Source organism: Cetorhinus maximus, chromosome 22 (assembly GCF_964194155.1).
Source record: "Cetorhinus maximus chromosome 22, sCetMax3.hap1.1, whole genome shotgun sequence".
NCBI lineage: Eukaryota > Metazoa > Chordata > Chondrichthyes > Lamniformes > Cetorhinidae > Cetorhinus > Cetorhinus maximus.
Window position 1 is genome coordinate 49,454,420 of NC_135900.1, and position 20,787 is coordinate 49,475,206.

Below are 20,787 nucleotides of genomic sequence, written 5' to 3' on the forward strand. Positions count from 1 at the left end.
ACCTCAAAGCCCCGAGTGAAGTGCAGCTCGCCAGGTGCACATCGCCTACATACAGTTGTGAAACATGTCAGCGTGCAATCATGCCGATGTGCCCAGATGATCCAATGTGGGAGGGATGATTCCAGCTGGCTGGGCTTATAATGGTATGCAGATGTATTAAAATGAAGTACCCGATGTGCAGCAGTGGGAAACGTGGCCCTCCATTGACGGGTGGAGCGAACGAAGCTGGTTTCAGGATGTCGTGAAACTGATTTTTGGTCATCCCACCATATTGTCCGCTCATGTTTGCCATGATGCCTGATGCAGGTGACACGGAAAATTCTGACCATAGTGTTGTTTGACTTTTTTTCTGCTTTTCCCTGACGTCACCTCAATCATCAATGCCCTATTACCTTTTTTACTCTCCCTGTCCCTTCCATTCTGCTTATTTTTACCCAAATCACTACTCTACTGTACAGCCTTGACATTTCTCTTACTGTTTGTGAATTTACCCTTTTCTGAATCTTCCCATGCACCCCACTTCATAAGTTTAAAACTCTGTCTACAGCCCTAGTTATTTGACTCACCAGGGCACTGGTCCCAGCACAGTTTAAGTAGAGCTCATCGCAACAGAAGAGCTCCCACTTTCCCCAGTATTGGTGCCTATGCCCCATGAGTCGAAGCCTCTCCATTGGCCTGTGATTGAAGAGGAGAACTAGTAACATGAGTGACCCCACAGTCTTCTGTAAATTTCTTGACCATTTGTTCATGAACTGTGGCCCATTGGCTGAAATAATTTCGTCTGGAAACCACATGACTCTTTCACCGATGCATTTAACCTTTTAATCTGGTTGTTGTTATGCAAATTTGTACATGGCTCTGGAGATCAGGTGACTATTGTTTTGTGGTTTATCTTGTGGCCTAATCTATGCTGGGAGGGTTCCCCTCTACTCATGAGCGACTTAGGTCTGACTCAGGTAGGCTTCATCAAAACTACTTTATTTACACTATATACATGATAAGCTACTAGGTTAATAATCTCTCTTGTGTGCAGACTATTCCCTCTTTCTAACAGAGTTTCTAACACATGACTATTGATGTCACTGTTGTATCATGATACAACACTCACTATCTCTTTACCATAACTTTTCACCTTTTCATGCTACATCTCCCCTCAAGTATCATGTCAACTTTTTAAATAACTATTTTAAGCTATTCCTTTAAATTATTTACATTACATTTACACTACCAACATCTCCTCCCAAAGTCTGAAGTTCACAGGTTACGACTTTGCAATGCCTTCACAGCTCTCCCTGATCTTGTTCTTGCCACCGTTGAGCGAGGGTGATGTTCTTGAACAGGTGCTTTTACTGGGTCCCCATCCTGCAAGGTGATTGATATAGTCTTTGGACTATCATCCCAGAGCTTGTGATAGTCAAACTCATTTGTTCTTGCAGCCTCTATAAGATTAATACTTTCCTGTTTCTCCTGAAAGTGGCAAATGGAGTTTGGACAAGATAGAAATGTAGTTGTTCTGTTCGTTTAAGGACTGTGCCTTCAGATTTTTGATCTCAAATCCAAACTTTCCAACCTGGTACTATAGGTACTAAAGGCTTCACTCCATGCCTGGAGTTATACCAGCTCTTCTGTTTTTCACGCTGGCCGTTCTCCATCTTCCTTACTCTTTTATGATCATCTGATGTAACATTTCGGTTGTAAGTTCTGCTTCAACAAAAGAATTTGTGTTTGCAGGCATCGGCCCATGAGCAGTTTTGCCAGTGAAAAGCCAGTACGATACTTAAGGGTGTAGCTCTATAATTCAGCAAGGGTAAATTCCAATCGTTGTTCTTAGTCATTAGCAGTTTAATGGTATTCACCGCTCTTTCAGCCTCTCCATTGGCCTGTGATTGAAGAGGAGAACTAGTAACATGAGTGATCCCACAGTCTTCTGTAAATTTCTTGACCATTTGTTCATGAACTGTGGCCCATTGTCCGAAACAATTTCGTCTGGAAATCCATGTGTGGATAATGCCCTTATCACAGTTTCAGCCATTGTAATTTGGAATCTGGTAGCTTCTAACCACTTTGAATAACAATCAACTGTGACGAGGTATGCTTTTCCTTAAAAGTCGAAGTGATCTAGTCCCAATCTTTTCCAAGGCCTGTATGGAAAACTAGACGTTAATAAAGGTTCTGTGGGTGGCTGGCTATTAACTGCACAAGAATGGCTTGACAAGATGAAGTCTTCAATTGCATTTGAAATGCCTGGCCACCACACAGATTGATGTGCACTAGCTCTACACTTCGCTATTCCCATGTGACCACCATGGATTCTATGGAGAATCTCCTCCCTCACAGCCTTGAGTATTACCAATCTATGGTTGTATACTAGAAGATCATCCACTATCGTTAGATACTTCCACTATTCATACTACTTGTGTAAGAGCTAGTCATTTGGACTATACTTTGACCAACCTTCTTGGCAAAATTTCCTAACCTGGGTACACTCCACATCTTCCTTTTGAGCTTTCCTGATTTCTTGTCATTTTCTCTCAGAGGCTGCTAAGGAGTTTGTTATGACTGATGAGAATGATTCCACCTCTGAAATAAGCACCAAGTCTTGGGTTACTGCATGATCAACCGTAGCTGTAGATGATGCAACAGCTGGGGTCTGCATTTCCCTTGCACATACACAGCTGGATACTGGTAATGCATCAGCCGAAGTCTGCAACATTGGGCAGAATTTTCAGGTCAGCATGCAGGTGCATGCCTGACCCGCTTGAGCCTAAAATAGTGCATGATGACATCGGGCGAGTGTCCCGACGTCATCCCACGCTTGCGTGATATTTCGGTTGGCAGGTGCACACAAAAGTCAGAAGTGTGTCCGCCGACAATTAAGAAGGTAATTAAGCCCATTAAAGTTGTAATTGTCCCCAAGTTTTCGTGATCCATTCAACCTCACAGTTGGCAGACGGGTGAATTGGTCAGACGGCCTTTGCATTTTTCATGAAACCTCATCCAAAAGCGGGATGAGGTTTCCGTTATTAAATTTAAAAAAATCTACGGACAGAATTTTTATAATGTATATGTTCAGGTGACTGTTTGTGATGCTTCGACATCTTTGTTCTGATTTTAAAATCTTTATTTAATACTTTTGAAGTCTTCAGCTCCCTGAGGCAGCTCTCTGCCTTCAGGGAGCTTTCATTCCGCACTTGCCCGCGCCCGTGCTTACATCAGCCTGTCCCCACCCCGGCAGCGCTCAGCATTTCAGGGCGCGTTTCACGTTCACTGGCCACTAATTGGCCAGCCATCGTGAAATCACAGTTGGGGGCCAATCGTGGTCGGCAGTCCATTCCCCGGCCGCTCCCGGACCCGCCGATCGCTCCGCCCGCCAACCTGAAAATTCTGCCCATTGTATGCGTAGAGGCACTTTGACGATCTCTGCGGAATTCAGGAGTCTGGCCAACAGTTTATGGTCTTTCTTGGCTTGAAATGGTAATTCCATCGAATAATCCAAGATTCTTTCTGATGCCCAGGTTACTGCCAAAGGTTCTTTCCCTCTAGTCATATTGCGCTGTTCTGTTTCTGTAAAGGGCATGGAAGCAAAGTAGACTGGCCTTCTGTTACTATCCTTCTGGACCTGAATGAGTATGGCTCCAAAGTCTGATGAGGATGCATCGACAGCCACCACTGTGGGCAATCTGAGATTATAATGTGCCAGCACGTCTGAAGAGATGAGCCTTTCCTTTATTCTCTGAAATATGTTGGTTTGCTTAATCCTCCAAAACCACTGTTGATAATGAATATCAAGCTCATTGACCACTCCGAGGAATCTCTGGACATCAGAAGCACACTATGTCTGTGGAAAGTCACAAATGGATTTTGTTTTTTGAGGGCTTACCATTATGCCCTTTCATTGTATGATATGTCCCAAGAATTTAATGGTAGTTTTCGCAAATTAACATTTCTCGTTTAAAACGAGACCTGCCTCTTATAACGCTTTCAGAACTTCATGAACTGTGTGACCATGCTCCTGTCTTGCAGCTCCATGGATAAGCACATCATCCATATGAAAAATTACTCCCTGTTTTCCTTCCAGAATGTTTGACATGGTTCGCTAGAATATTTCTGGAGTTGATGATATCCCAAAGGGAAGGTGGTTAAAACAGAACTGTCCAAAAGGTGTAATAAATATTGTTAACAGCCTGGACTCTTGGTTGAAGGGTATTTGCCAAAACCCACTATTAGCATCAAGTTTAATGAAGAGGGCGCTGTTGGCAAGTTTTGCCAAGCTGTCCTCCACTGAGGACATAGGATGAATTTCTCTCTGGGTTGTTAAATTGTATTAAGTCTATGCAAAGCCTGAGATGATCATTCGGCTTGGCAACAGTTACGAGCCCCAAACACCAATTATTTGGCTCCTGGTAATATGACACCTCTATGTAACATTCGGTCGAGTTCCTCTTTAATTTTTGCCAGCAATGGGTGTGGTACTCTCCTGGGAGTGTATAGATATGTAGGCTTAGTACCTTGAAGCAAAGTAATACAATATTCATGCTTGAGTTTACCAAGCCCCTAAAAGAGCTGTGGGAATTCCTGGTGGAAATCTGTCCCATTGTCTTGTTGTAGGACCTTTTCCACTTTTTTCTGAATGCCCAGTTGCACACATGCATTTCTGTTCAGTAAATAGATACTTTGACTGTGCAAGGCATAGACAGCCTCAGTAATCTGTAACCCCTTGAAGATCCGTACCACCTCAACCCTGCAATTTAATGCTTGATGGCTGGATATCTACTGCTTTGAGCCATTCCAAATGATCAGACAGCATTGTAACACTGGCTCCAATGTCAAGTTTGAAGTCAGTTTTAAGCCTTAAACATCCAAATGACTGACCAAAGGCCTTGTTTGTGATCCTTCTCCTAGAAAATCTGTAATCTCATTTCTTTCCTTACTCCCAATTTCCTGAATTGTCCGTGTTTCAGAGGCATTCTTGCTTTCTTCCTTTAATGATGTTTTTTGATTTACAGAAATGCATGAAGTGTCCTTTCTTTCTACATTGGAAACACTCTGCATCCCCTGCTGGACAATCTTGTCTTCTGTGCTGCTTTTTAGCACCTCAGCGCAGGCACCTTAAATTGGCTGCTGTGGGGTTTCCTGCCCTTTCACCTGTTTTGGCAGGCTTTTGAGTGGGCAAGGCTACAACTTTTGGACCTAACCAACTAACAGACTCATCCAAAGCCTTGGTATTTTGACTGATTATAGCCCGATTTTACTTCCTAAGTTTGGCCTGCCTAGCGTATTGAACCACTTGATCCAGTGTTAGGTCATCTTTTGTCTGTCAAAAATCAGACCACTTTTCGTCGTGGATTCCGGCAACAATACGGTCGAGAATAAGTTCATCTTTCAATGCACCATAGCCACAACTGGCTAGCCTTTACCGCTCTTTAAGAAACAATTCGATAGATTCCCCTGGCCTATGAGATCTCTGATTGAATCATGCTCGTCAATTACAAGGTTCCATTTTGGGCTGAAATATGCATTGAATGCTTTTAGGACAGTTTTGAAGTTTGCAGAGATCTCTTCTACTCCCTGTCTCAGGAGGACATCATCGGCAACAGGCCCCACTTCCTAGAGGAATAAATTAACCTGGTGCTTCTGCTCTTCGGCATGCAGACCCAATGCTGCTTGATACCTCAGGAGATGTTTTTTCCACAACTCCTAACATTGACCTCTCTGTGAACCTTTGAGGTTTTCAAATGGCTGTGGAAGGGGCAGTGCCTGTCCGACTGGTGCTGACATCGCTACTGATTGTCAGTGTGCCTCTTACCAAGGTAAGCCTTCTGATTCTTCCTTTGCAGTATTCTTTTTCTGATTTTGCCCTGTGGGTATTCTGCCAATGGCACCAAATCATTGTTAGATTGGTGTCATCACTGCTACTACTAGCTTTTGTGGTTTATCTCATGGCTTAATCCATACTGGGAGGGTTCCCCTCTACTCATGAGTGACTTAGGTCTGACTCAGGTAGGCTTCTTTAGAGCTACTTTATTTACACTATATACGTGATAAGTTACTCAGTAAGTACGTCTCTCTTGTGTACAGGCTATTCCTGCTTTCGAACAGTCTCTAACATATGACTACTGATGTCACTGTTACATCATGATACACATCACTATCTCATTAGTATAACTATTAACCCATCATGCTACAACTACTACCAGTGAGGTACCGCATTTTAATTTTGACCTTAGCTCCTTAAACACTCTCAGAAGAACTGAATCTTCCACCTCTCATTCCAAGTTGTTTTCCAGCAAGGAGATGTCGTGAACGTTGGCAACTTTCAGAAGTCCCAGTCGCAGCTACAGAGAACAGTATTTATCCCCTGATTATACTGTCTCTTACCACCACTACATTTTTTTTCACTCCCCCTACTTGAAAGTGCCACAGAAAGTTTGCTGATCCACCCTGCAGACTTTGCCCTCATCCGCACAGGCATCTAGAACCTGTTGGATAAGGGCAAAGGATGAGGCTCCTCCAGTACTGAACATGCAATCCCATTATCTGCCTAGCTCGCAGTCACACCATCCTGTTCATGACCAATAGCCAGACTTGTACCAGCTGCTAACCCAATGCATCCTGGAGGTAATTCTCCTTCTCCCTGATGCCCTCAATCTCTGTTTCTCAGACGTCAGCTCAAATACTCTGAGCTGAAATTCCTTGACATGCAGACATTTACTGCAGACCTGTTTATCTGGGATCACATTGCTCTGCACAAACTCCCAAATACTGCTGTTGCAGCACATCACCTGCATTCCCATCCCTATATAATCTTGTTATATTTATTTAATTAATTTATGGATATATTTAAAGGCACTCTGAAAGACATAAGAGTCGACTTTTACCTGCCACTTCCAGCACAGTCCCTCACTCACCAACAGCAGATCTCAGGAAATTATGGGTATATGGTCCATGATATTCCATTTATTAATTTTAGTTAATAGAGCCCTCAAGCAGAAAATGTACTTGCTAAACAAATTGGATTTACAAAAAGTTAACCAATGCAAGTGAATAGACATCAGACCAACATCTGACAGCTATTAAAAAGACAAATAGGAAGTTGGTTAACATAAAAATATGATTGAAAAATAGATAAAAGGAATTGATTTTACCATTATGTATAACATTCATCAGGCTCCACCTAATTAACACATTTTTGGAGCTAATATAGCTGAGCCAAAAAAGGTACAAAAGGTGTTACCAAGATGGTAAGATGAAAAATTAAACTCACAGGGATAGACTCAAAGGGAAGAAATTCATTCACAAAGCGCCACTTTGAGCGTTTTTCGATTATATCAATAAAGGACGATACATAGGCCATGCAGGTAGTGGCCTGTATGCTGTCGCCCTCAGGGTATTCATGTATATCTGCACAGCACCAGTAGAAGCAGCGCCAGGTGAACAAATTTCTCCCCGAGTATCTGGGACTCTGCTTGCTAGAATGCAAAAGGTTGAAGGAGGAATATTGAAAATAGTATGGTTCTAAGGTGTAGATGATCGTCAGGCCTATTTTTATGAGCATGAAACAGCAGAAGAGGACGAGAGGGTAAGTTGAACAGAGGTAGATCCAAACTGAATGTAAGGAAACATTACTTTAGTGAACAGGTAGTTGATTGTTTGAATAGCTTATCAGAGAGGTTGCACAGAATAGCAATTTCATATTTCCAAGGCAAAATTGGCCTAGCACCATGAAGTAAAACACGGATATAACTGCTAGGATCGCTGTAAAGTGGACTTGATAGACCTATGAGCTGAGAAATTCCAGGGACAGTCTTCTGGGGGATGGTGACCCATTGGCAAAGTTGGGACAGATACACAAAGTCTTCAGTGGTGGTGTCCCTTGAGCTGGCAGTGAGTGAGATGCCAGTGAATGTGTGATGGTCTTGTGAGTGTGAGTTTAGAGTGATGAGATGGTTGCCTTACCCGGGCAGTATGGATGAGATCATTCATCCTCTTTCTGCATTGGATGGCCGACCTCTTCTGTGCAAAGGCTGATCACTACTGCCATCGCCTACCAAGCTGGAGTAGTGAGATCACTGGATCTCCTGCGGCCAGAGTGGGGTTTCAGGACATCGTAGCGGGCCTCCACGGTGTCCAAAAGGTGTTCCAGGGGCACGTACTGAATCTGGGGGCTGCAGTCTTCTTGCCTTTCAGGGCCATGTCTTCTGTGCAGCAGTCCTTGGCTGGAAGCACTGAGTTCGTGACTACTTATTAAATATGGCACCCGGCGTGAGGAAGCAGCGAGGTGATGGTGCGGCAGGCAAATGAGAGCCTGCCTGCCATCGAAACGGTATGTTTCCCGGGAATGCATGATTAATGAGATTGGGACGATACGGTGTGAAAACCCGCCATTGTGGCCAGCAGGTAAAATATTCTTTTTCCAGCCCGCTACTACATTTAGTGCATATCTGGGATGATTCTGCACTTAGTTTAAGTGTAATACAACTAAATTCGAGTAAAGTTCCCTCTATACTACCCCAGCAATATGTCTCAGCATCAACCTCAGAAGAGCACCCACCCACTGCAATAGTACCAGAGAGCAGCACTAGAAAGAATTGTTCCTTCAATCAATCACATTGTAGAAATCTAACTAATCAGATTGGAGTAAATCCCCACTTAAAATTGTAGTTGCATTCCTGAATAGTGTAACTTTAAGTGAAACAACTTTTAGTGAACTTTTAGATTTTCCCATTAAAACCAATATAAAAGCTGCAGTTAGGTTCTGTAGGACCTTTCTCATCAGAAAAAAAAGCATTAAAACATTATGCCTTACAATTTGAGATACTTTATATTACTAAATTCCTACATTGGTAAATAAAACTTCCAAACTAAAATAAATGTAAAGGTATAAAAGATATGCTAACTTTTTACTTACCTCCCACTTGCTGCCTTTCTTGCTTGCCACCAATTCTGCTTGCTGACCCTCCCACTTGTCAAACATCCGACTCCCTGAAGCTCCCAGTTGTTGCAGAACCTTCCTCTCGCCGACCATTCAGCTCGCTGACCACCCTCCTCGCTGCCTACCCTCAGGTTCGTGGCCTCTGGTGCTCCCTGCCCCTGCCTCTCGCTGTTGACCCTCCAGCTTGCAGCCTCTGGAGCTCCTTGACCCTGCCTCTCACTGCTGACCCTCTGGCTCATGGCCTTTGGTGCTCTGTGATCCTGCCTCTCGCTGCTGACCCTCTGGCTCGCAGACTTTGGTGCTCCCTGACCCTGCCGCCTGCTGCCAACCCTCCAGCTCGCAACCTCTGGTGCTTCTTGACCCTGCCTCTCACTGCCAACTCTCAGGTTTGTGGCCTCTGCCACTCCTTGAGCCTGCCGGTCACTGCAGAACTTACATCTCACCAAATCTCCCATTCCCCACCTCTCCCGCGTGCTGTTTCTCTCCCTGAACCCTCTCTGTGACTGAGGGCTCCGGAAATGAGCAGCACGAGGTAGGAAGAGCAGCTTTGACTTGCAGGAGATAAGCTGCGAGCTGGAGAGGTGGCAATCATTTCTGAGCTCCAGTATAACCTTCCATGCTATTTTGTGACTCTGTCCGGTCCACCCATTTCAGGCCTAACGTGATCAATAAAAGTAAGAATGTGCCTCATTATTTCCTCTTGTGGCTTTTGCTCTTTTCTTTATGGAAAATAATGTGACAACAATGTGCAAATTCTATGTCTGCTCAAATATTCCAAAGCTTTGGCACACTCTCACCTCTACCTCATCTGCCCTCTCAAGGTTATTGAACTCTTCGGTACTTCAAGGCTCAGCTTGTCCAGCTGAGCATTTTCCTCTTTAGGATGGAGTTCTGATAGGGTGTGAATTACATTTGTACTTCCAGACCGGCCCATTCATCTGGGTTGGGGCTCATTTATGAGTGGTGGGCTTCTGATGCAATTCCCATCAGCAAGAGAGAGCCCACGGCTGCAAGGATGAAAAATTCTGATGGTGCTGCAGGAGATGTTACTGAAGTATCAGACGAAGAGAAACAGACCTCAAAGTATTAAAAAGTGCGCTAAAGATCACATCAACTTTATTCTTTCACAGGATGTGGGTGTTGCTGACTAGGCCAGCACTTATTGCTCATCGCTAATTGTTCTTGAGAAGGCGGTGATGCAATGCATGTGGTGTAAGTACACTCACAGTGTTGTTAGAAAGGGAGTTCCAGGATTTTGACCGAGCGACAGTGAAGCAACGGCGATATAGTTCCAAGTCAGGATGGTATGTGGCTTGGAGGGGAACTTGCAGGTGATGGTATTCCTATGCATCTGCTGCCTTTACCCTTCCAGTAGAGGTCGAGGTCACGGGTTTGGGAGATGCTATCGAAGAAGCCTTGGTGAGTTGTTGCCGTGCATCTTGTAGATGGTACATAAAGCTACCACCATGCATTGGTAGTGAAGGGGTGAAAGTTGAAGGTGGTAGATGGGGTGCCAATCAAGCCATTCTGGAAAGTGTCGAGCTTCTTGATTATTGTTGGAGCTGCACTCATCCAGGCAAGTGGAGAATATTCCATCACACTCCTGGCTTGTGCCTTGTAGATGGTGAAAAGTCTTTGGAGAGTCAGGAGGTGAGCTACTCTCCACAGAAATCCCAGCCTCTGACCTGCTCTCGTAGCCACAGTATTTATAAGGCTGGTCGGGTTTAGTTTTTAGTCAATGGTAATCCCCAGGATGTTGATAGTAGGTTATTCAGTGATGGTAATGCCATCGAATGTCAAAGGGAGATTGTTGGATTTTGTCATGTTGGAGATGGTGAGTACCTGGCACTTATGTGGCACCAATGTTACTTGCCACTTATCAGCCCAAACCTGAATGTTGTTCAGGTCTTTCTACATCTGGGCACAGACTGCTTCAGTATCTGAGGGGTCGCGAATGGTGCTGAACATTGTGCAATCATTAGTGAACATCTCCACTTCAGGCCTTATGATGGAGGGAGTGTCACTGATGAAGCAGCTGAAGATGGTTGGGCCTAGGACATTACCCTGAGGAACTCTTGCAGTGATGTCCTGGGACTAAGATGATTTACCTCTAATAGCCAAAACTATCTTCCTTTGTGCTTGGTATGACTCCAATAAACAGAGATTTTTCCCCTGATTCCCATTGACTCCAGTTTTGCTAGGGCTCCTTGATGCTACACTCAGTCAAATGCTGTCTTGATGTCAAGGGCAATCAGTCTCACCTCTTGAGTTCTTTTGTCCATATTTAGACTAAGGCTGTAATGAGGTCAGGAGCTGAGTGGCCCTGGATGAACCCAAACTGAGCATCAGTGAGCAGGTTATTGTTGAGTTAGTGCCGCTTGATAGGACTCACTGTCCGTGACACCTTCAATCACTTTGCCGATGATCGAGACTAGACTAATGGGGTAGTAATTGGCCAGGTTGGATTTGTCCTGCTTTTTGTGGACATGACATACCTAGCCAAATTTCCACATTGTCAGGTAGATGCCAGTGTTGTAGCTGTACTGGAACAGCTTGGCTAGAGGCTAGTTCTGGAGCACAAGTCTTCAGTACTATTGCCGGAAAGTTGACAGAGCCTGTTGCCTTTGCAATATCCAGTGCCTTCAGCCATTTCTTGATATCATGTGGAGTGAATCGAATTGGTTGAAGACTGGCATCTGTGCCTCAGGAAGAGACTGAGATGGATCATCCACTTGGCACTTCTGGCTGAAGATGGATGCAAATGCTTCAGCCTTGTCTTTAGTACTGACGTGGTGGGCTCCTCCAACATTAAGGATGGGGATATTTGTGGAGCCTCCTCATTGTTTAATTATCCACCCCCATTCACGATTAGATGTGGCAGGACTGCAGTGCTAAGGTCTGATTCGTTGGTTGTGGGATCACTTGGCTCTGTCTATTGCATATTGCTTCCGTTGTTTGGCATGCAAGTAGTCATGTGTTGCAACTTCACCAGATTGACACTTCATTTTTAGGTATGCCTGGTGCTGCTCCTAGCATACCCTCCTGCACTCTTCATTGAACCAGGGTTTATCCTCTGGCTTGATGCTAACGGCAGAGTGGGGGATATGCCGGGACATGAGATTACAGATTGTGGTTGAGTATGATTCTGCTGCTGCTGATGGCCCAAGGTGCCTCATGGATGCTGTCATGAAATTATGAATGTAAATATTATTGGAAATTATCTTTCTTTTAAAATAGAGGTTTAGTCTGTGGGTGCGTCTTAATTGGATTAAAGTTAGTCTGGGTTCTTTGATGTATACTAATTTTGAGATGTAAGAGAGGTAGAGTGCATTTGCATTTTGTTGAATAGAGCATTCAAGAAGGGGGGTGAAATCTGGTACCTAGCTAGCAGAGACCAAGCAATATGCTTATATTACCAATAAAATTGGTACTATGGAAGGGGTTTTATTGTTGGAAGAGGTGGAGTTCAAAGGGGCTGGTGATACAATGAGAATTTATATTCAATGAGCTGTGCTGGGTACAACAGACAGTAGTTTTGTGTGTGAAGGGAAGAGGCAATGTAAGATTAAAGCAGCTGTAAGCTTACAACTGTCTCACAGGAACCAAAGTGAAAGGAACCTCATTTTGAATTTGTAAGGTGAAAATGCTTTACCTGGTGTCTGCAGAAAGTCTATGGGTTGCTGTTGCCTTAATGGAAATTAGTTTGGGAATTTGTTAGCCATGTGTATATATTTAACTTGTGTAAATTAATAAATGCCTCATGTATTTTGATATAAAACCTCTCGAGAGCTAGTGGTCTGATTCCTGAATTTAGAGCTGCATCTCAAACATACAAAAATAAAATTATAGGTTATGACAGTTGTTTAAAGTTTCCCTCTGGAATTTTTAACTAACTCAGCTTTACCAACTGCTGTATCATAACAAAGCATTGTTTGAGTTGCTAGATCTGTTCGAAATTTAGCACGGCAGTTGTGCCACACAAAACGATAGAGGGTATCCCCAATGTGAAGATGGGGCTTCGTCTCCACAAGGACTGTACAATATTCACTCCTACCAATACTGTCCTGGGCAGATGCATCTGCGACAGGTAGATTGGTGAGGACGAGGTCAAGTAGGTTTTTCCTCTCGTTGGCTCCCTCACCACCTGCTACAGACCCAGTCTAGCAGCTAAGTCCTTTAGGACCTGGCCAGTTCAGACAGCAGTGTTGCCACCAAGCCATTCTTAATGATGGACATTGAAGTCTCCCACCCAAAGTACATTCTGTTTCCTTGCCATCCTCAGAGTTTCTTCCAAGTGGTATTCAACATGGGGGAGTACTTATTCATCAGCTGAGGGGGCAAGGGGGCAGCGATAGGTGGTAACCAGCAGGAGGTTTCTTTGCCCATGTTTGATTTGATGACATGAGACTTCCATTATGGAGCGATCTCTCTCTGCCAAGATTAGCACTTTCAGCATTGTTTGGGATCTACTAGAAGAAGAGAAAGCAATGATTCTGCCTCCAAATGATGTGTCAAGGATTTTGCTGTTGCTTTTCAGCATTTACAACCACTGTCCAAATGATACCTCCAGAAATGGTGATAAATACAGCAGTCTGCCAGGAGATGCTCCTGAGATTGGGTTCTTCCGTTTAGTATAATTTGCATGTGAAAGGTGGGGAAGGAGCAGCGGACAGTAGTCCTCTTGGAGGAGGTGGGCGCAAATGCCAATTCAAGTGCTGCTAGTATTCATCGTCCAAATTTTCCTTCATTCTCCTCCATGATCATGCAGGAGAATTTTCTCCATTCTGTTCTCAACCAAACAACTCCACTATAACTCCCACAAGTTACTATGAGGCTCACTATGTCTTGACAAATAATACAACTGTACTGTGAAGTGTGTGCAAAATAGCCAAGCAACCGGACTACAAACTCCAACAAATCACATGCCTCCATTGTCACAGTTTCCCATTTTCTTCCCTCCCACGCCCATACTCTGCAGCACATTCAAGCCTGATCTCTTATTTTTACAGATCCTATATCCACCCTTGCTATCTGTATTAGCCCTACTCCCCTCGAGCCTGTATCTGGCTCTCAATTCCAGGCCCACTTCTGCATCTCACTGTTATATCTTGCTATCCATTCAGACTACAGTTCAGGCTCAGATTTCACCAGTTGTTCCTTTGCCTTATAGATCACAGGTTTAATTTGATTTCTTCCGTTCTCTTTTTAAATATATGCAGTAAGCATATTGATTTAATAAACAAATACAAATTTGTAACTACATTGTTATAATTGAAGTACATAAGTTAAAGAACACATGCACAGCCTGTTCAAAACAAAAGTGACTAATTATACACAAATAAACCTATTTTAAAGTTGAAGCTGAAAGTAAACAGGACTCTAAGCCAAATGTTAGAGCAGATTTTAGAAAAAAACTTTATGTAGAAAACAAACAAAATACAAATTATTGTAATTTAATATTCAGTTTAAATTTTTAATATTTCACATCTGAGCAATTCCAGAGTTATTGTTTATATAATTTGTTGTATTTAATGATCAATTTAGAAGCTATATAATAATTTGAAATATTTAAATCAGTCACCTTTTCAGTATTTATCTATATCATATAAATACAAAAAGATTCTGTCCACCGTTGTCCGTCATATTGCAGAGATCTGATTGATCTGTGTTAACATGCGCATTCATGTATCATTGTTCACATGCTTACCAAGGATCAATTGTCATGTTCGCAGCCTGGCTATCACCGTGCAGTGACACACAATAAATTAAAACCTGTTATTACACCATTTCAAACTGATTTTGATATTTCCATTGGGTTAACCTGGGTAAATTAAATGATTCCAGCTTTATTTTTAACACTGACCAAATGGAGAAACATTAGCATGGAATTCCTTAGTAAAACTGCAGATCAAAGTGCAGATGGACACTGACCTGCTGTTTGAGTTGCTGCACCAATCTATCTTTTTCCCTCTTTAGTGATGCTACCTCCTCTTGTGTCTTCTTCTTCTTAGATGAGGAGAGTTCCAGTAGAGCAATGTTTGCATCCTTCTCACTGATGGCTGCCAGCAGTGCTTCTTGCCTGTAGAATAATCAGAAACAATATAAATAATCAAGTACCACACAGCATTCTAGGCATGAACACTAGCCCCTCAAAATAAATTATAGAGGCCATTAATTGTAAGCATTTTTATTTCTCCATCATTATGAGAACAATTCTTGACTGAGATGAGGAAAAACTTCTTCACTCAGAGGGTGGTCAACCTGTGAATTCTGTACCATAGAAGGCTGTGGAGGCCTTGTTACTGAGTATATTCAAGAAAGAAATTGATAAATTTTTGGATATTAGGGGCATCAAGGGGTATGGGGAGAAAGCGGGAATATGGTGTTGAGGTAGAGGATCAGCCATGATCATATTGAATGGTGGAGCAGGCTCGAAGGGCTGAATGGCCTACTCCTGCTCCTAGTTTCTATGTGTCTATATGTTTAAACAAATCAAATTGCTACTGATATCAAGGATATGACAAGTGGCAAGTCCACAGCAAAAACTCTTGGGCAGAATTTTCCATTAATGAGACTAAATGATGGTGGGCGGTTTCAGCAGCGCCGACCCTGCTAGCTGGAATGGCGGGAACTTGCACACGATTCCGCGCTTGGAGGGTCATTAATTATGCAAAGGCGTGTATCGATCGAATCACCTGGTGGATCAGGATCTGATTCGTCGCCCAGACGATGGGTTCGAAGGTCCAGATGCCATGTTTAAAGGCCAGTCCAAAACATAATCTCACTCTCTCCAGCCCACCAGAGATGTCTCGCAGCCAGAAGAAGAAGGCCGAGAGCCTCATGAAGAAGGTAGCACCTGCTTCACCCACCAGACCCTGCAGGCCTTGATTAGAGGAGTGCAGGCACACAGGCAAGTGCTCCATCCCAGGGATGGCTGTAGCCTCACCTCTCTGGCCTGGGAGGCTGTCACAGAGCAGGTCAGTGCGGTTGGCAACCATGCCCGAAATGCATCCATTGTAGGAAGAGGATGAATGATCTCAACTGCTCCGCCAGGATAAGTCATCTGTCAACTCCCTCCAATATCAAACTCTCATCATGGCATCATGTACTCAAATGGCTACTCTTCAGAGATCTCACACAACCATTAGCAGGGGACACATATCGCCACTCTTTCTTTCATGGAAACTTTCACATCATCACCATCCCATCTATCACATTGCTCACACTCCATCTTCTGGCCCTCTGGGAGGGCTCACCACACACAGGGGACTTACATTTCACCCAACCTCTGCTCCATCCCTTCTTCACACTGGCCAAGCTGGGACACAACAGGCATGAAAGATTGCAGACTGGGGGAGGGAGGGATGGCCGACATCATTGCCCTCAGTGAGTTTGATGAAGCTGCAGCCAAGCTGGCTGAGGAGGACAAGGATCATTCCTTTGAGGAAGGGGAGATCAGCCTCTCCCAGCAACCTAGTATAGACCACAGCTCCATCGCCTCATCAAATCTTGACAATCACAGCGAGTCACATGCAGTCTTATCTAACTCATGCTCATTAACTGAAAATCTATTTTCTATTTTCTAGGCACCAGCAGATCGAGGCCCCAAGCCGGTCCAGCACCAGTGCAAGCCCCAAACGACCTTCGAAGAGGAAGCTCCAGAAGAACCACCACAGTGCTCACATGTAGATGTAGGTTAGGTTCAGGCTCACTTCCTGGGGAACACCTCACTGACACGTCCCTGCAGCAGTCAGAAGCAGGGACAGCCCAGGTCTCCAGCACTCGGAAAGGGCTGCTGGAGCCCAGCTACCCGCTCAGTCCAAGTCAGATGAGGAGCTTCTGGAAGTAGCCACCAACTCAATGCTGGAGATGCAACGATAAGTGGTGGAACATCAGGCAGAGATTCAACAGTCACTCAACAGACAGGAGCGAATGATGGAGAAGTCTATCCGCATTCTGTCTGATGTCGTGGCTCCGACATGTGAGCACCTCGAGGTCACCATGGGAAGGCTGGTGGCCACCATGGAGACCTTGGTCCAACAGGTCTTGCCAGATTTGCGCTCAGCCCTGCACCCCATTGCTACACACCCTGGTGGGTGCCATCAAGATGTAGGCGACATGGGGATCAGGTACCTTGACCTCTCTCCAGGTACACCATCTCCGGTAGGAGTCAGGGTGGGGCCCTCGGGCAGCCACAGGGAGGATAAGCATCAGCCAGACACCCTGGGGGCTTCCTCTCAGGACACTCCAAGGGTGTTCAGCTGCTCACAGCTCCCTCTGCCTGTGACTCCATCCACTCCAGCTTCTCAGGCCACCGAGGACGCTTCTGCTCCTGAGTAGATGGCCTTTATCAGGCTGGGGCCCTCCAGGCCTTGGGCCACCAGAGGATGTCTGCCAAGGTCATCGCAGACTGCCCCAGCCTTTGCTGTGGGTGTTGGCACTGCACCCAGGCGTAGCGGTAGTGTTAGGAAATGTATGAAAAATTGATGTCGCTTTTGGGTCACGGATATGCTATACATGTAAATAAATTGCACTTTTGTGAATACATTTGGGACAGAACTTTGCCCTCGTGGGGCAGACATGGCGGGTGGAGAGGTCCGGGAGTGGTCATAAAGCTGACTGCTGCTCGTGATTGGGCCCCAACATGGATTTCACGCTGCCTGGCCAGTTAACGGCCAGCCAGCGTGAATCTCACACTGCAGCGCTGCCGGGGTGGGGGGAGGCGGCAGGAGCGCGAGTGCAGGTGTTCGCGTATACATGTGGGTGTGTGCAGTAAAAGCTCCCTCAGGCACAGAGCTGCCTCAGGGAGCTGAAGATTTTTAACAATATAAATAAATAATTTTAAAATAATAAAAAACATGTCCTGTGAATCTGGCACATGAGCAGGGACATGTAAAATATGAGTGTAAAAAGTTATTTTTTTAGTCACTGGACAAAACCTCACCCGCCTCTGGATGAGTTTTCACCAAAAATGCAAAGGCCGCTTGGCCTTTTCGCTTGCCCGCCAACCAAACGGTTGGACGGCAGGCAGCGAAAAATTCAAGTCAATTAGTTCCTTAAGGGCCTTAATAGGTCGCTTAATTGTTGGCGGACCTGCTGCCGACCCCCACCCACCCCCGCCGACCAAAATATTGCGCGAATGCGCGTGATGTCGGGATGCTCGCCCAACGTCATCGTGCATCATTTTATGCTCATTTGGGTTGGGCGCACGCCCACCCGATGAGTGCAATATTCTGCCCTTGATGTTTATGTGAATGTTTTTGGCAACTGAAGGCATTGTGATTTTGTACTTCAGAATCCTCTTATTTCGAGGTTTAGCCTTCCTCCCAATTAGTGATAGTGCCCCACTGTGATTTCAACCGCAGTTGAACTAGTCTCCGCACCCTTGTGTGATGTCAGGGAAATGTGTTTAAATCTTTATTGGAAGTGTGTGATGTAAGCAGTTCAAATCCTTCTTCCTCAAGGAACACCACTGGGTGAGGGCAGCTCATCAGCATTGATATTTTAGTGGCTTCTGTGTCGCCTCAGTGGTAGAGGCAGAAGACATGGATGGGAGGAGGAAATCCCTAGGCATGTCCACATCTCAGTCGCAGGAGCGTTTGCATCATTAGATGGTGGTGAGGCCGGTGAATCTCGCAGCCTGGCTATCTTCGCCCAGAACAAACCTGACATAATGTTGGGCCTTCCTGTAAAGGACATCTGTGACCTCCTTTATGCATCGATGTGTTGCGGACTGAGAGATGATGCACAGGTCCCCTGTTGATCCTTGGAAAGAACCAGAGGCCAAGAAATTGAATACTGCAGTCACCTTCAAAGCCACTGGCAGGGGATACTTCAAACTCCACGTGGTGTCAGATCTTCTTGAAGAATGTGACATATGTGATGTACCAGAGCTCGGGACAAGCGCAGACATGCACGGCATTGTCTCTCACTCGTTTGTAAATAGGAGACACTTCTCACCAGACCTAGTTGCATCCCAACGTTATCGCGCTGTCTCGCGATGTTTCGTTCCGCGGGCGCGCACCAGAGTCGGCTGCGCGCCCACTGATATTTAAACAGCCTATTAAGGCCATGAAGGAAGTAATTAAGATCATTGTTTATGCTGGTTGGTGAGCAGGCGAAAAGGCCAAGCAGCCTTCAAGTTTTTTAGGAAACCTCATCCACGAGTGGGATGAGGTTCCCTAAAGTTTTTACGAATTAAATTTTAAAAAATTCTGAAATATAAAAACATGTCCCTTTTTAATTAAATTTTCAATCCATTTATTTATTTATTTCAAGAGTGCTTCAATCTCCCTGAGGTACGGAGCTGCCTCAGGGAGATTGAAGCATGTGCGCAAAAGAGCACTGGCCCTGACTCTCCCTCCCGTCTCCGCCCACACAGGTAGCACTGAGTGCTACAGCTCATGTATTACGCTGAGTGGGCCTTAATTGGCCAGCCCACATAAAATAGTGGCGAGAAGCTGATCGCGGGTGGCAGTCGGCTCCACAACCGCCCCCGCCCACTCCTGCCGAGCCCGCCCACCAACTGAAAAATTCAGGCCCAAGAGAAATGAAATCAGGCTGTACCTTGCACAGTAATTGTAAGTAGAATTTCCGTCCTAAATGCTGAAGCAATCCCATCACAGAATGACACAATTTGGAAGAATTGATCCTTTCGATCCCGTTGCGGATGATTGGTCTCATTATACAGAGCATCTCGCGTTCTTTTTCCAAGTGAATGACATTGCGGGGGAAGAGAAGAGGCGAGTGATCCTCTTATCCACATGTGGGAATAAAACCTATAGATTGATTTGAAGTATGATGGCACCCGGTAACTCTGATTTGAAAAGTTTTGAGGAACTGGTGGAACTCATAATAGGTCGTTACCAGCCAAAGCCCTCAGTAATGATGCAACGGTTCAAATTTAACTCAAGAAATAGAGCCCCAGGGAAGACAGTTGCTTGTTATGTGGCAAGTTTGAAACAATTAACAGAACATTGCGAGTTTGGTACACCTTTAAATGACATGCTCAGAGATCGTTTAATGTGCAGTGTAAACGAGGACACGATTCAGAAGAGATTACTGTCTGAAACAAATTTGGATTTTAAGAAAGTGCCAGAGATAGAACTGGCCATGGAAAGCACAGTAAGGGATTCAAAAGCCACACAGGGAGCGCAAATTGGCACCAAACTCCACATTGGGCGGGAAGCCCCAGCCAAAAAGGGCGCAAAAATGCAAGGCTCTGCCGAGAAGCGGGGAACAGCCACCGCTAGCAGACAAATAAAAAGTGACTTAGCAGTGAAAACATGGAATAATGGCAACAGAGGTTGATACAGACAACCTTATAATGATTGGCAGTTTAAAAAAATCAAATGTTTTTATTGTCATCGACACAGACACCTAATGAGACTGTACAAGGAAAGAATCAGGCAGACTTTCAAACAAAGGAAAACTCCTGTGAGATCTACAATGTAGAAGAGCCTGAAGTAACAGATTCAGATATTTATTTGTTGTATAACTTGAAGGTTGGGAAAACAAAACCAATGTATGTAACAGTGAAGGTAAATGGCAGACCTATTAGAATGGAAGTGGACACAGGAGCTTCCACTACAGTGATTGGTGAACACACCTTCAAATATCTGAATTATGGTGAACATAAATTAAATTTGGAAGAAACAGATGCCAAATTAAAAACTTACACGGGAGAAGACATCCAAGTCAAAGGCATAAGCAGAGTTACTGTTCATTATGGAAGCCAATCTGTAAAACTACCCTTGATGGTGGTAGCAGGCAAGGGGCCAAGCCTCCTTGGATGAAACTGGCTAAAGGAGATTAAGTTAGAATGGGCTGAAATTTTTCAGCTGAGAGAAAGTGAG

At 44.6% G+C, this 20,787-nt stretch overlaps 1 protein-coding gene across 6 annotated transcripts in view; it reads right to left on the reverse strand.

Moving 5' to 3' along the window:
* Positions 1–20,787, reverse strand: part of erc1b (ELKS/RAB6-interacting/CAST family member 1b) — a 1,197,549-nt gene that overhangs the window by 316,770 nt on the left and 859,992 nt on the right. For all 6 annotated transcript variants that reach the window (XM_078568271.1, XM_078568270.1, XM_078568269.1 and 3 more), the window contains one exon: positions 14,864–15,011. In XM_078568271.1, the coding sequence (XP_078424397.1) occupies positions 14,864–15,011 (148 nt within the window). The remainder of the gene's footprint in view (positions 1–14,863; positions 15,012–20,787) is intronic.